Source organism: Melozone crissalis, unplaced genomic scaffold, assembly GCF_028551555.1.
Source record: "Melozone crissalis strain CALT ecotype California unplaced genomic scaffold, PUWL_Pcris_2 ptg000187l_1, whole genome shotgun sequence".
In the NCBI taxonomy this organism is placed as follows: domain Eukaryota; kingdom Metazoa; phylum Chordata; class Aves; order Passeriformes; family Passerellidae; genus Melozone; species Melozone crissalis.
In genome coordinates, this window is record NW_026535952.1 from 997603 (window position 1) to 1011474 (window position 13872).

The 13872-nt window shown below is 55.4% G+C and overlaps 2 protein-coding genes across 4 annotated transcripts in view; one reads left to right on the forward strand and one right to left on the reverse strand.

Annotated features, from left to right (window-relative positions):
- The first annotated feature begins 151 nt into the window (after positions 1–151).
- On the forward strand, positions 152–7335 carry DONSON (DNA replication fork stabilization factor DONSON). The gene is given in 13 exon segments (XM_054293727.1): positions 152–176; positions 813–902; positions 905–1071; positions 1073–1357; positions 1741–1821; positions 2761–2964; positions 3046–3224; positions 3607–3785; positions 3977–4100; positions 4927–5031; positions 5385–5583; positions 6081–6281; positions 7198–7335. Coding segments are annotated over 13 exon segments (1977 nt in total).
- Positions 7336–9790: 2455 nt separating this feature from the next.
- The window catches only part of SON (SON DNA and RNA binding protein), a 37660-nt gene continuing 33578 nt past the window's right edge, over positions 9791–13872 (reverse strand). For 2 of the 3 annotated variants that reach the window (XM_054293744.1, XM_054293743.1), the window contains exons 10-12: positions 11485–11553; positions 11293–11408; positions 10593–11220 (exon numbers count right to left, since the gene is read on the reverse strand). In XM_054293744.1, the coding sequence (XP_054149719.1) occupies positions 10606–11220; positions 11293–11408; positions 11485–11553 (800 nt within the window). In that variant the 3' untranslated portion in view covers positions 10593–10605. The other variant, XM_054293745.1, reaches the window with a different exon arrangement.

Sequence of the window (13872 nt, forward strand, 5' to 3'; positions counted from 1 at the left end):
GACTGTGGCCTGTCTGAAAGTCAGCAGTGGGGAAGGAACTGCATTTTGCTTTCCTCAGAGCGTGTGCCTCCCTACATGCTCTGATTTGAGAGCAAAAATATTTTTTCTCTTTCAGCTGTGTTGCTCATTTTTGCTGTGGATCACTCAAACCATGGATATGGCCACTTCAAAGCTGTGTCAGTGAGAAAATTTGAGAGAAAACAGATTATCCACAGCCACACTTGATCTGTCTCCTCTCCCTCAGCACACTTGGAGGAGGTTCTGGATCAATGATGCAGGGCAAGCCTAGGAAATCAGGAGGAGCTCTGATTTTACCCCTTGTGGGAAAGGAGAGGGGCTTTTGTGCCCGACTGAAACTCTGCAGTCCTGCGGGAGCTGCACACCCATTCTGCAGCCTTGGAGCCAGCTGTTGGTTTTTCCCTGCTGTTGCTCAGTTTTGCTTCAATGTTTCCAAAATAAAGCAGATGAAGTAAGATATTAAGTTTAAAAAACCAAGCTCAAGCAGCGACAAAAGTGCAGACAAAAGATCTTTTAATAGCATCGTTTTTCTTTTATTAAATCTTTAGTCGGTAAAATTGTTGCTCCTGACTACCTCTTCATGCCTTTTGAACCACATGGATGTCTAATACTTCTCTAGTATTTGTTATGCCTTTTGAACTCCCTGTACAACAGATGAGTGCCATCGAGAGTAGTTTTCTCTCCCAAATAGCCTCAAACACTCGTTTATTTCTCCCAAAGAGGCTGAACCCCGCGTGGTTCGTGTCCCATCGCACGGCACCGGTATCGGCACGGGGGATTTGGCCCGGGGGCAGCCGTGTGGCGATGCTGCCGCAGCCCAGCCCAGCCCCTGGGGCCGCTGTCCGGGTGCATTTGGCAGGGCACGGACACAATTTCAGCGCCGTCTGTCTTTATGCTCCGTGTTTGTGTGGCCCATGCGGGCGGAGCGGGGCTGGCGAGAGCCGCGCTCCCCTCAGAGCCCCTGAGGGCGGCGGCAATGGCGGCGCCGCTCCCTCAGCACCGCCCCGGGGCGGAGCGGGCGCTCTTTGGCGCCAAGACCGGAGCGCGCTCCTCCGGGTCCCGCTCGGCCATGGCCGCCCCTGCCGAGCCCGGGCACTCGCCTGGCTTCAAGAAGCCGCCGGCGCTGCTGCGGCTGAAGCGCAAACGTCCTGTGCGGAGGAGCGACTCCGACGGAGCCGCGGAAGCCGCCGCCGCCCCGGCCCCGCGGGGCTCTGGGGCCGCCCGCCGCCGCAACCCCTTCTCCAGCCTGGACAACGCTCCGCGGCGGGCGGCGGCCGCCCCTCAGCCTCCGGCAGCGACCCCCGCGGGCGGGGATCCATCGGCAGTGCCCTTCTGGCAGGTGGGACCGAGCCCTGGCAGCGGGGTCCTCTGCTCTCAGCCCTCGGGCATCGCCCTCAGCCCCTCAGCCATCACCCTGAGCTCTCAGCCCTCAGCCATCACCCTCAGCCCTCAGCCATGGCCCCCAGCCCCTCAGCCATGGCCCCCAGCCCCTCAGCCCCTTCCCGATGCAGCCCCGGGCTCGCCCCTGGCTCCACCAAAGCCCTGCTGGGCTCGGGCTGTTGCTCAGCTCTGGATGCGGATCTTGTCCTCACCCCGAGCGGGGTTTGTTTGCGGCCCGGAATGCTGAGGATCACTCGGGAAATGTCACTGCAAGAGGCAGTGTTTAAAATGACCAGCCCGGTGCTTCCTTTGTGCTGTGCCTTATGCTGCTCTTTCATTCAGTTTTTAGAGCCGGCCTGTGAGGAGAAGCCCCCCGGGAGAGCGGAGCCTGCTGAAAGTTCCGACATCCTCGCCCTAAGCCAGGTATGAAACAGCGCACGCTGCTGAAAACATTCCAGCTGTTCTCAGGGCACACAGAAAGCTGAAACTGTTTCACTTGGTATTTGGTGGCCCATCTTTGCATAAAAAAATGTACTGAAATGTCAGTATTCAAGGAAATTTCTTACATTGATGTTTCCTGTTCTGGTGACAGTCTTTTAAACCCAGCCTTCTGCCTGATCTCACTGGTGTTGTAGTTCCATGGACAGGTTGTTTTCTTTCAGTTTTCCTGACTATAATTTTACTGTTTCCTAGTTTTATATGTAGTTGAGATGAGGATGTTTTTCACCAGATAGACCTCCTGCAGTCTGGTTTTCAGCTACAGAAATGGAGCACTTCATCAGGCACATAGTAAAGCAAGAATTCCTGAAAACTAGCCCTTGAAATTCAAACAGAGTTTCAATAGACATTCTCTAATGTTGTTCTAGGTACACAAACTGAAGTTCAAACTAAATTAGAAGGATAGAAAAAAGAGAACAAACTGTCTTGGAGTGCTCAGGGCTTTGTTCGGCTTGTGACCTTACAGTCACCAGGAGAGGATGAAATGAAATAACCATTTTGGCATGGAAATTCTTGCCTTCGTAAACACCAGGCTCAGGGCTTTTTTGTTTTAATAATTTTTATCTTTTTATTTGTTCCTGGTTTATACTGTTGGAAGGAGTCATGAGTGCAAGGCCTCTCACATGGTTTTTTGGGCAATAGAATGAAGTGGTTTTGTTCGAATCTGGTGCTGAGCAAAAGAATCAAAATAATAATGTATAAAAGAATATATAAATAAGAATATAATAATAGAATATAATATCATATAAATATTAAACAATAATAATAGAATAAATAATATAATAATATATTCAATAAGAACTGTCTGCCTGTGAACAGGTTTAATTTTCTGCGAGTTAACTGATGCTGTTTCTGCTTGCTCAGGACCTTCATTCCCCTCTCGCCGTACCCAAAGCTCCCTCCTCGCCCCGCCAGGAGTTCCCCGCAGACTGGAGCATTAAAACCCGGGTTCTCTTCATGTCCTCGCAGCCCTTCACGTGGGCAGAACACCTGAAAGGCCAGGAGGAGGCGCAGGGGGTGGCTCAGCACTGCCGGGCCGCGGAAACCTCGCTGCCCCGGAGCGTGCAGGTGAGGGCCGGGCGGGTGCCTGGGGCCGCGGCGCTGCTCTCCGCAGCTCTGCCTGCCCCTCACCCGCCCTGGGCCCCGCAGGAGCCGCGGCTGTGCTCGGAGCTGCGCTGTGCCTTCCAGCAGAGCCTGCTCTACTGGCTGCACCCCTCGCTGCCCTGGCTGCCGCTCTTCCCCCGCCTCGGGGCGGACAGGAGCATGGCCGGGAAGGCCTGTCCCTGGGCACAGGACGAGGCCCTGCAGCAGGTGCTCATGAGTGACTGGTGAGTGCCTGATGGGCTGGGTGAGGGTGGGGAGAGGAGATTTTAATTAATCACGGGGTTGTGGCGTGGTGTGGGTTGGAAGGGAGCTTAAGGATGAACACATTTCAACCCCTGCCATGGCAGGGTCACCTTCCACTGTCCCAGCTGCCCCAAACCCCAGTGTCCAACCTGGCCTTGGGCACTGCCAGGGATCCAGGGATGGAATTCCACCCCAGCCCCTGCCCACCCTCCTAGATAACAGTTCCTCATTGCCAATCTCCCATCCATCCATCCATCCATCCCTGCCCTCCGGCGCTGTGTCCTGTCCCTGCATGCCCTGTCCCCATTCCCTCTCAGGGCAGGGACCCTGCCAGCCGTGCCAGCGCTGTGTGTTCCCTGGCAGGTCGGTGAGCTTCACCTCTCTGTACCAGCTGCTGCGGGCACGCCTCTGCCCCTATTTCTACGTGTGCTCGGCGCAGTTCTCGGTGCTGTTCCGTGCCGCGGGGCTGGCGGGCAGCGCCGAGCCCACGGCCGCCATCGCGCCCACCACGCGCGGCCTGCGCCACGCCATGCGTGCCGAGGGTAAGGGCACCGCTGGGGATGGGCATGGGGATGGGCACAGGGACGGGGATGGGCAGGACTGGCACATGGCCGCCATCGCGCCCACCACGCGCGGCCTGCGCCACGCCATGCGCGCCGAGGGTAAGGGCACCCGCCGGGCATGGGCACAGGGCTGGCACACAGCCCCTCACTGCTGCCTCCCCTCACCACAGGCATAGAGTTCTCCTTGCCTCTGCTGGAGGAAGGTGGAGCCAGGAAACAGGAAAACTCCGAGGAGAGTTTGGAGACAGAGACAGCTGAGGGCATCAGAGCGGGCAGCAGTGTGGAGGATGTGGGGTGAGTGACAATGTTGCGTGGCATTGCATAAAGGGAAGGGGCCAGCATCCATTCATTGCTCACATAAACACCAGCTCAGAGGCTGTGAGATTTTAAAGGAGCAAGCATTCAGCACACAGATCCCCCCAGTTTTAATGGTGTTTATCATTGCTCACATAAATACCATCTCAGAGACTGTGAGATTTTACAGGAGCCAGCCAATCTATTTGGCCATAGATTCATTGCTCAGTTAAACACCATCTCAGAGGCTCTGAGATTTCAGAGGAGCAAGCATTCAACCATAGCTCAAAGTAGTCACAAGTTTCTTTTTTAGAAGGCAATATAGAACTTTTTGCATTTCTTATTTTGCATTTCTAACCTATCACCTTTACTTACTTCTGCTGCACTGTGGATACTTTTATTCAGTGGGTGTCTAACTCACCTACACACATATGCTTCTGTTATAACTTCTGAACTCAGTTACTCTGTACAACCACACCCTTACAGTATAAACCCTTCACCATTTCATCAATACGGTTTCTCACTTATTTAAAGCATATTCTTACTTACAACTATAGAAAATAAGTTTATGATTTTTCTACTTAATGTCTGTTCTTTGTTCTTAATATCTGTTATTCTACTTAATAATGTTCTTTAGTTTTGCATTAATCCAAGCTCATTCCAAGGCTGCAGATCAAACCCTCCTGAATCTGTGGAAGTTTCTGTCTTTCCATTTCCCACAGTTGTGCAGTGCTGGAATTCAGGGGCATCCCCAGGCTCCTGCACAGTCCATTTGGAAAACCCTCCTCAGAGGCCCTGCCCTCCTAACACTGATCCTGTGTCCCAGGGAACCAGCTCCCAGCGATGACGATGATGATGGAAGCTTCTCTTGGCTTGAGGAGATGGGAGTCCAAGACAAGGTGAAGAAACCAGACACTATTTCTATCCAACTGTATCCTTCCTCTGATCTTCCAGATGTGTGACACGGGTAAACCCTGCAGCTTTTACAGTGCTGTGGTACATTTGAGTTCTGTAGAAGTTTTTGAGAACTCTTACAAGTATGAATCCTCACGTTCCTGCATGTGATGAGATACTGCATTTTCTTTTTAGTTACTTTGCAAGTATTTCTAGGATTTGAAGCCAGGATTAAGATGTCTGAAGAGCAGATGTGGGTGGATGCACAGCTGGGTGGGGTTTGTGTTTGGGGATTTTGGTCAGGTGGGGTGAGGGAGGGCTCACTGCTCCACCTTTCTGGCCCCTGGATGCTCCCCAGTGCTCCGTGGCTTTCCCTTGACCGGGCTCCAGGCGCAGGGAGAAGCACGAGGTGCAGGTGGATCACAGGCCCGAGTCGCTGGTGCTGGTGAGGGGCAGCAACACCTTCAGGCTGCTCAATTTCCTCATCAGCTGCCGCAGCCTGGTGGCCGTGGCGGGGCCGCAGGCGGGGCTGCCCCCGACGCTGCTGTCCCCGGTGGCCTTCCGGGGCGGGACCCTGCACACGCTCAAGGTGAGGAGGGCACGGCGGGCCCGGGAGCGGCAGGGAGCCATTCCTTACCCGGGGGATCGGCCCCTGCCTTGGGGGGTTCCCTCGGGCACCACAGCTGGGCCTGCCCCTGGATCCCTGGAAGTGTCCAAGGCCAGGCTGGATGAGCCTTGGAACAACCTGGGATAGTGGAAGGTGTCGCTGGCCACGGCAGGGGTTGGTCCCTCCCAATCCAATTCTTTCCCTATATCTAACCCAAATTTCTTCCCAGTAAGAACAGGATCAGCTACTTGTTCCAGCAGAGAAGTTCTTGGGCACTTCCCGGTCCCTACAGCATTCCTGCAGTCCAGGGGCACATTTTAGGAGTTGTTACAGGGACAGTAAAGCCTTATGCATTGCTCAGGGAGCGGGCAACACTGAGAAGTGTTTCCATTTTCAGTGGGGCCGTGGCCTGTGGTGCCAGAGCGGTGCCAGTTCCTGGCTGTGTGCAGCACTGACCGCGGTGCTCTCTCTGCCCCCAGGCCCGCACTGTCAGCGGCCGTGCCCGGGTGCCCGGGGGCTTTGAGGACGTGTTCAGCCTGGAGGTGCTGGGGCCCGTCCTGCCGCACGCCCTGCACGCCCTGACGCTGGTGCTGGGCCCGGCTCAGCGCGGCTCCTTCCGCGCCCTGCTCAGCCCCCACGAGCCCAGCGCCGCCTTCAACGCCCGCCCGGGCCCGCCCCAGGTGAGGGGAGCGAACACCGGGACAGGCCGGGATGGGAAATGAGCACTGGGACAGACCGGGACAGGGAATGCACACCGGGACAGCCCGGGACAGGGAATGCACACCGGGACAGGCCGGGATGGGGAATGCACACCGGGACAGCCCGGGATGGGGAATGAGCACTGGGACAGCCCGGGATGGGGAATGCACACCGGGACAGCCCGGGACAGGGAATGAGCACTGGGACAGCCCGGGACAGGGAATGCACACCGGGACAGCCCGGGATGGGGAATGAGCACTGGGACAGACCGGGACAGGGAATGCACACCGGGACAGCCCGGGACAGGGAATGAGCACTGGGACAGCCCGGGACGGGGAATGCACACCGGGACAGCCCGGGACGGGGAATGAGCACTGGGACAGACCGGGACAGGGAATGCACACCGGGACAGGCCGGGACGGGGAATGAGCACTGGGACAGACCGGGACAGGGAATGCACACCGGGACAGGCCGGGACGGGGAATGAGCACTGGGACAGCCCGGGATGGGGAATGAGCACTGGGACAGCCCGGGATGGGGAGGGCACACCGGGACAGCCCGGGACGGGGAATGCACACCGGGACAGGCCGGGACGGGGAATGCACACTGGGACAGCCCGGGATGGGGAATGAGCACTGGGACAGCCGGGACGGGGAGCGCCCACCGGGACAGGCCGGGGACGGGGAATGCACACCGGGACAGGCCGGGACAGGGAATGCACACCGGGACAGCCCGGGATGGGGAATGAGCACTGGGACAGCCCGGGATGGGGAATGCACACCGGGACAGCCCGGGAGGGGGAATGAGCACTGGGACAGCCGGGACGGGGAGCGCCCACCGGGACTGCCCACGGTGATTTCCCGCAGAAAGCCTCACTCGGTGCGTGTGCCCCCACAGGAGGACGAGCAGAGGGAGCTGCCGGCCTGCGGGCTGCACCCCAGCACTCTGGCTCAGCTGAGGCAGTGTCCCACGCTGGGGAAATCCTCCCTCCGCCTGCTGGAGATGAAGGATTACAGCTACACCTGGAAGGCCTAGGAACGCTGCTGGGCCCTGCAGCAGGACTCGCCCTCCCTGGGCTCAGGTGCCGGGCTTGGGGCAGGGTGGGAGGGACACCCCACACGGCTGCTGCACAGGAACACCTCCAAGGGCTTTGGAAGAAAGGAGGGGAAAGGCCTTGGACATCTCCTCTTTTATTGTACAAAGTATTTTTAAAATAAAACGTGGTTTTATTGGTCTGGTTTGGCCCTGCCAGGTTGGTCTTCCCCTTCTGTTCCAAGCATGCAATTTCTGCTCCTGCTTGGAGCGGGAACTCATAACCAGGTCAGAACTAGAACCCCCCCCAGGACAGGGGATAGGAACCAGATGAGCTTTTAGGTCCCTTCCATCCCAAACCTTCTGGGATCCCATGGATGGGTGGAATGTTTGGCAAAACCCTTCCCAGACTGTTGACAGCCCCCTGCCACCCTCAGCAGCTGCACCTTGGTGTGTGGCACCTCTTGGGCTGGGGCCATCTTGGAACTCCACAGGGAGGAATGGAGGTCAGAGGGCCCCAGGGCTGCTCAGCAGAGCTCGCACCCACCCCAGGGGAGGAATCAAATGGCTGCAGCACCTGGGCACGAGGAAAGGGAGCTCAGGCCTTGGCACCTCCAGGGAGCTTTGCAGTGCCCATCCCTGCAGGTGTCCCCTGGAGGTGGCACTGAGTGCTCTGGGCTAGGGACAGGGTGCCCATGGGGCACAGCTGGCACTGCATGGGCTGGCAGGGCTGTGCCAGCCCTGGGGATTCCATGGATCAGAGACAGAGGAAGAGGAGCAGGGTCTGACCAGGTGCCCCCGAGTGTTTCCCTGCAGGGAGAGGCTCCCAGGCCTTTTGGGGAGGGTGTTGTTTTTCCACAGCTCTTGCCTGAGCACATTCCCGCAGCAGGGAATGCCACAGCTGGCTGGGAAGTGGAACCAACTCTGTTTGTGCTCTCCAGGTGCATTTCTGTAATCTGGTGTTTGTCACTGAAGTGAAGCCGTGGGCAGCAAAGCTCAGCTCTCCCTGCTGCTGCCCCTGGGCTCTGGGATCACCCAGCACAGCCCCACAAACCAAACATGGGCACAGAGCGGCCCCTGAGCCTGGGCCAGCAATGGCCTCCTCTGCCCCCAGAGCCTTTGTGTGTGTCCTGCCCCAGGATCCAGCAGGGATGCAGCTCTGCAGGAACCCTGGGTTTTACACAACTGCTGTGAGCTGCCAGCCCCAGAGCAAATCCCAGCTCTCCCAGGATGCAGGGCTGTTCCTGAAGGATGTGGCTCCAGGGAACACACAGATCCCTCAGCTTTAAGCCGTGAAACCCAGACCTTTCTGAGTAGTTATATTTCAAATGGAGTCTTTAGTGGGAGTGGATTTCTCTGCTGCTGGGAGAGAACTCAGCTCTTTACCTTAGGCATGGGTAACAGAGATATAGAAAAGGGAAGCAAACAAGTACAGGGAGTTGTACATTCCCAAATTTGATGGTGTCCAGCTGTAACATCTGAGCTGCCATGGAGAGAATCCTCAGCAGCTGCGAGGTCTGGGCTCTGCCAAGGCACTGAGTGTGGAGGGAGCTGCTCCAGCCCCAGGGAGGAGCCAAACACCCCCAGCACCCCCAGGATGATCCTCCCAGCTTTCCTGGGAGCTCACACCTCCCAGGCACTTGCAGGACAAGCTCCACACATTTAGTCAGAGACCGAAGGCGAGATGCCAAAGGGAAAAAAGTTTAATTCAAGACAACAACGTCCATGAAATGAAGATCAACTGAAGCATTTTCGGAGCGCTTGGACAGACTCACAGGGGCGTTTGTGCCTCCAAACCAACCCCAACTCCCTGCTGCACAGGAAACACCAACCCCTGTCCCTGCAGAGCAAGGAGACTCCGCGTTCTGTGACACTGACGGGATCCTCAGGGCTCCAGGCACCAGAATTCCTCAGCTCCATGGACCCCCATGGCCACAGGGTCCCTCCCGTGAGGCCTGAGCAGCCTGGCTGGGTTTGCTCTGGCCCCAAACCCAGCTCAGGTTCACACCTCACAAAGACTCGTCTGGGACAAGCCCCTGCAGGACCCCAGTGCAGAAATGCTGGCAGCCTGCCCCTGACTCAGATCCCTCGGGGAGGGTGCACCGCCCCTTCCAGTCCCACGTGCACACAGATCAAAGATCAATGCTTCTTAAATAAAAAATAAAAAGCAGGAAAAGCTTTCCACATCCTCTCTGCTGTCCAACTGCCCAAACTCTGGATCAGGCTCCTTGAGGGCAGAGGATCCTTATCCTGAACACTGCATCCCAAGGAGTTATTTTGTAAAAGTTCAAAACAAACAAAAACCACCAGACCTGCTCCTGCCATCCCAAAGGCTGTTGGGAATCCTCACAAAGCCACTTTTGTATCGTGTGTGCTCCTTGCAGAAGGCATTTTGGCGAGTTTAAATTCCTGTTTCCTGGCTTGGCATCCCTTGGAATCACTGCTTACTGACCAGGGGTGAAGATTATGAACTTGTGCTGCTTTATTGACCAAGTTGGGTACAACAATTGAAGCGTCATTCTACCCCCTCCCTCCCCCCAAATCCAGTTGTAGATTTGTTAAAGAGTTTAAAATTCACATGAACCACAAATCCGTACAATCAGCATCAGGCAGTGGATTCACTGGTTGGGAATTGCAGCCCCCCGGGAGGCTGGGCCAGGCCGTGTCCCCCCGGCTGTCCTGGGGTGGCACCGAGGGGCAGCGCCCGGGCAGGGCCCCAGGGTGTCCCCAGCACCCCCGAGCCCAGGGGACTCTGCAGCCACTACAAAACTGTATCAAAGAAAGGGTCAACGCTCTGACAGGAGAGGAACTGCAGGAGCTTCAGCCAAGGGTCTGGATTTCTGATGCCTCCAGAGTCTGTCATCCGATTTAGTCGTTTAAGAAATAATTACATCACTAATGTAAACAATATAAACATACCAAAAACTAAGTATGATTTAAATACATTTGGATGGTACAAAAGAAAAAACCTGCGGGCGTCTGTACAGTTTTTACAAGGTGGGAATCGCCGATGTATTTACAACATGAGAGGGGCAAATACCATTTGTTGTGCAGAGTAAAATGCTCAGAACCAGTGTCCCAGTAAAGCCAAGCTTAGCGGTGTGAGGCACTCCTGAACATGGTGGTATTGACCATGCTTTCCTTTGGTACGAGTCCCATGGCCTGCAGCGCCGCCGTGGCCGCCGTGGCTTTCGCGTGCTTCTTGTTAAGGCTGGCAAAGGTGGGCCTGTACTCGTTGCCATTGACTCTCACCTGGCACGGGGGAACCAGGGGTTAGCGAGGGGGCCGTGCCTGCCCCAGGCACACTCTGGGCAGCTCCTTTTTAGGGACACAGAGCCCGTGGCTGCCTGTCAGCAAGGGCATCGCAGGGGATCCCACTGCGCTCGGGGCTGGGAGGGACCTCACGGCCCAGCCGGTGCCACCCCGGCCGTGGCAGGGACACCTTCCACCGTGCAGGGCTGCTCCCAGCGCCAGCGGCCTTGGGCCCTGCCAGGGACCCAGGGGCAGCAACAGCTGCCCTGGGCTCCCTGTGCCAGGGGCTGCCCACCCTGCCAGGGAATTCCTAATTCCCAAGATCCCATCCAGCCCTGTCCTCTGGCAGAGGGAAGCCACTCCCTGCGTCCTGCCCCTCCAGCCCTTGTCCCCAGTCCCTCTCCAGCTCTGCTGGAGCCCCTTTAGGGCCGGCAAGGAGCTCTGAGGTCTCACTGGAGCCTTCCCTCCTCCAGGTGAGCACCCCCAGCTCTCCAAGCCTGGCCTCAGAGGGGCTCCAGCCCTGGGATCCCAGAATAAAGTGCTCCAGGGACTCGGTTTGGCCTTTCCAGGAACAGGACTTGCACGTTCCAGCACCGAGACGGCTCCACCATCCTCAGCCAGCCCCGTGAGGTGTTTCTATCAAACAGAAACATGGATTTCACCCCTGGCACAGAGAAAGCAGCACAGGGGCAGGCAGCCCAGACCCACCTTGAAGATGAAATGCTTGCGGTGATCAGGCCCACTGTCGTCCACCAGCACGAACTCGGGCGGCGTCCACCTCCTCTTGTTGCAGATCTCCATCAGCGCAGACACCGGGTGCTTCCCTGGCACACACAGACATGGCAGGGTCAGTGCCCACCCAGCCTCTGGGCGCTGCAGCAATCCAGACAAGGAACTCACCTGAGAGATCCTTCATCACCACGTAATGGCCGGACCTCTTCTGGGCCTTCTCTCCCACAGCAACCAGCCCTGCAAACAACACAGGCACGATGACATCCCCTGTTCCAGTGACATTCCCTGTTCCCGTGACATTCCCTGTTCCAGTGACATTCCCTGTTCCCATGACATTCCCTGTTCCAGTGACCAGTGACATTCCCTGTTCCAGTGACATTCCCTGTTCCAGTGACACTCCCTGTTCCAGTGACACTCCCTGTTCCAGTGACATTCCCTGCTCCCATGACATTCCCTGCTCCCATGACATTCCCTGTTCCAGTGACATTCCCTGTTCCCGTGACATTCCCTGTTCCAGTGACACTCCCTGTTCCAGTGACACTCCCTGTTCCAGTGACATTCCCTGTTCCCATGACATTCCCTGCTCCCATGACATTCCCTGCTCCCATGACATTCCCTGTTCCACTGACATTCCCTGTTCCCCTGACATTCCCTGTTCCAGTGACATTCCCTGTTCCCATGACATTCCCTGTTCCAGTGACCAGTGACATTCCCTGTTCCAGTGACATTCCCTGTTCCCGTGACATTCCCTGTTCCAGTGACACTCCCTGTTCCAGTGACACTCCCTGTTCCAGTGACATTCCCTGTTCCCATGACATTCCCTGTCCCCATGACATTCCCTGTTCCCATGACATTCCCTGCTCCCATGACATTCCCTGTTCCCATGACATTCCCTGTTCCAGTGACATTCCCTGTTCCCATGACATTCCCTGCTCCCATGACATTCCCTGTTCCCATGACATCCCCTGTTCCAGTGACATTCCCTGTTCCTGTGACATTCCCTGTCCCCACTGACATTCCCTGTTCCCATGACATTCCCTGTCCCCGTGACATTCCCTGTTCCCATGACATTCCCCATTCTCCCTGACCCCTGAGGCAGCAGCAGAGCACAACCAGGGTCACAGGGGACACCTGGAGACCCCACCCAGCTCTGAACTCTCCACCTTGTTCTGCCCATTCTGCTCAGCACATTCTTCCCAAAGGACACTCTGAAGCAGCCAGGAGGAGAGAGCTCTGAGCAGCCTCACACAAGGCAGAGAACACCTGGTTTTCCATGGAAACCTGGTTTTCCACGCCCTCTTTGGAGAAACAATCAACAAGGGAGACAGTGAAGAACATTCTCCAACTGCTTTGTGCAGCCCTGAGTCACCCCTGCCTTCAGTTTGCCTCAGACACAGGAGCACAGGAACCACTCCCATCATCGAGAGGGGTCCCTGTGTCCCCTCCTGCCAGGGGTGACACCACAGACCCGGATTCCCTGTGCTCTCTGAATGTACAGGGCTCCAGCAGCCCGAGCTGGGAGCTCCAACCCCCTGGGAGCAAAGCAGCAGAGAGGGAACAGCCCCAAAGGGCTGCACAGGCTCTCCTGGAGTCACTGCCAACACCAAAGCTCAAAACTGTTCTTCTGAAACGCTCACAAGATCAGGAAATGAACTGAAGAACTGCCAGAAATGTCTGAATTCCAGTGACAATCCACCAGAGAAACTCAAGCTTCTCCCCATGGATTTTGCCACTCTCAGACTTCAACCTTTCCTTTGTTTCTTACCTCCAGATTTCCTGCTGTGGCTTTGGTCAATAAAGACAGGGAGATACTGCAATTGCTTCCAGTGTCTTCCTGTTCCTTCAGCTTTTGTGGCTGGCATTTGGGTTTCTTTTGCTTTACAGGGAAATCCTTCCCTCCTTACCAGACAATCCTCCCAATATTCCTGCAGCCCCTAAGCAGGGCCTTCCCAAGGGAATGAAGCCATCAGAGACAATCCCTGAAGGAGAGGCTGAGGGCTTTAAACCCCAACCCAACAAGGGATCCTCATCCTCCTCGTTAAACTCTCTCCCTGCTGCTGAGTCCCTGACACTCCACTCCACCTCCTGTCCCTGGGAATTTCAAACAAGCTGCAGCCTCCTGAGTCACTTCCTGGGACCAGGAATTGTATTTTATTTGGGCTGGTTTATATTTATGAATATATATTTATTAAAAGAAGATATTTTAATAATTATTAAAATATAAATTTTAATTTTTAGAAAATAATAAAATACTGGTTGATACATTGAAAAATGTCTAATAAATTCCTTACAAAAAAACCCTGGGTGGTGGGTTAATAACAGCCTTCCTGTCAAACACTGTGGACTCAAAAACTCTACACAGAAGTTTAAAAAAAAAAGTTTGTTTTAGCCATTTAATCACCCAAGAACACAGATGTCTGAAAAACTACTTGTCCTCAATATATAATCCCTAAATATATTATATAATATTATATATTATATATAATAATAATAATCCCTTGTCCTAAATATGTCTTATATATAAAATATATAACATATATTATAGTATATAATGTA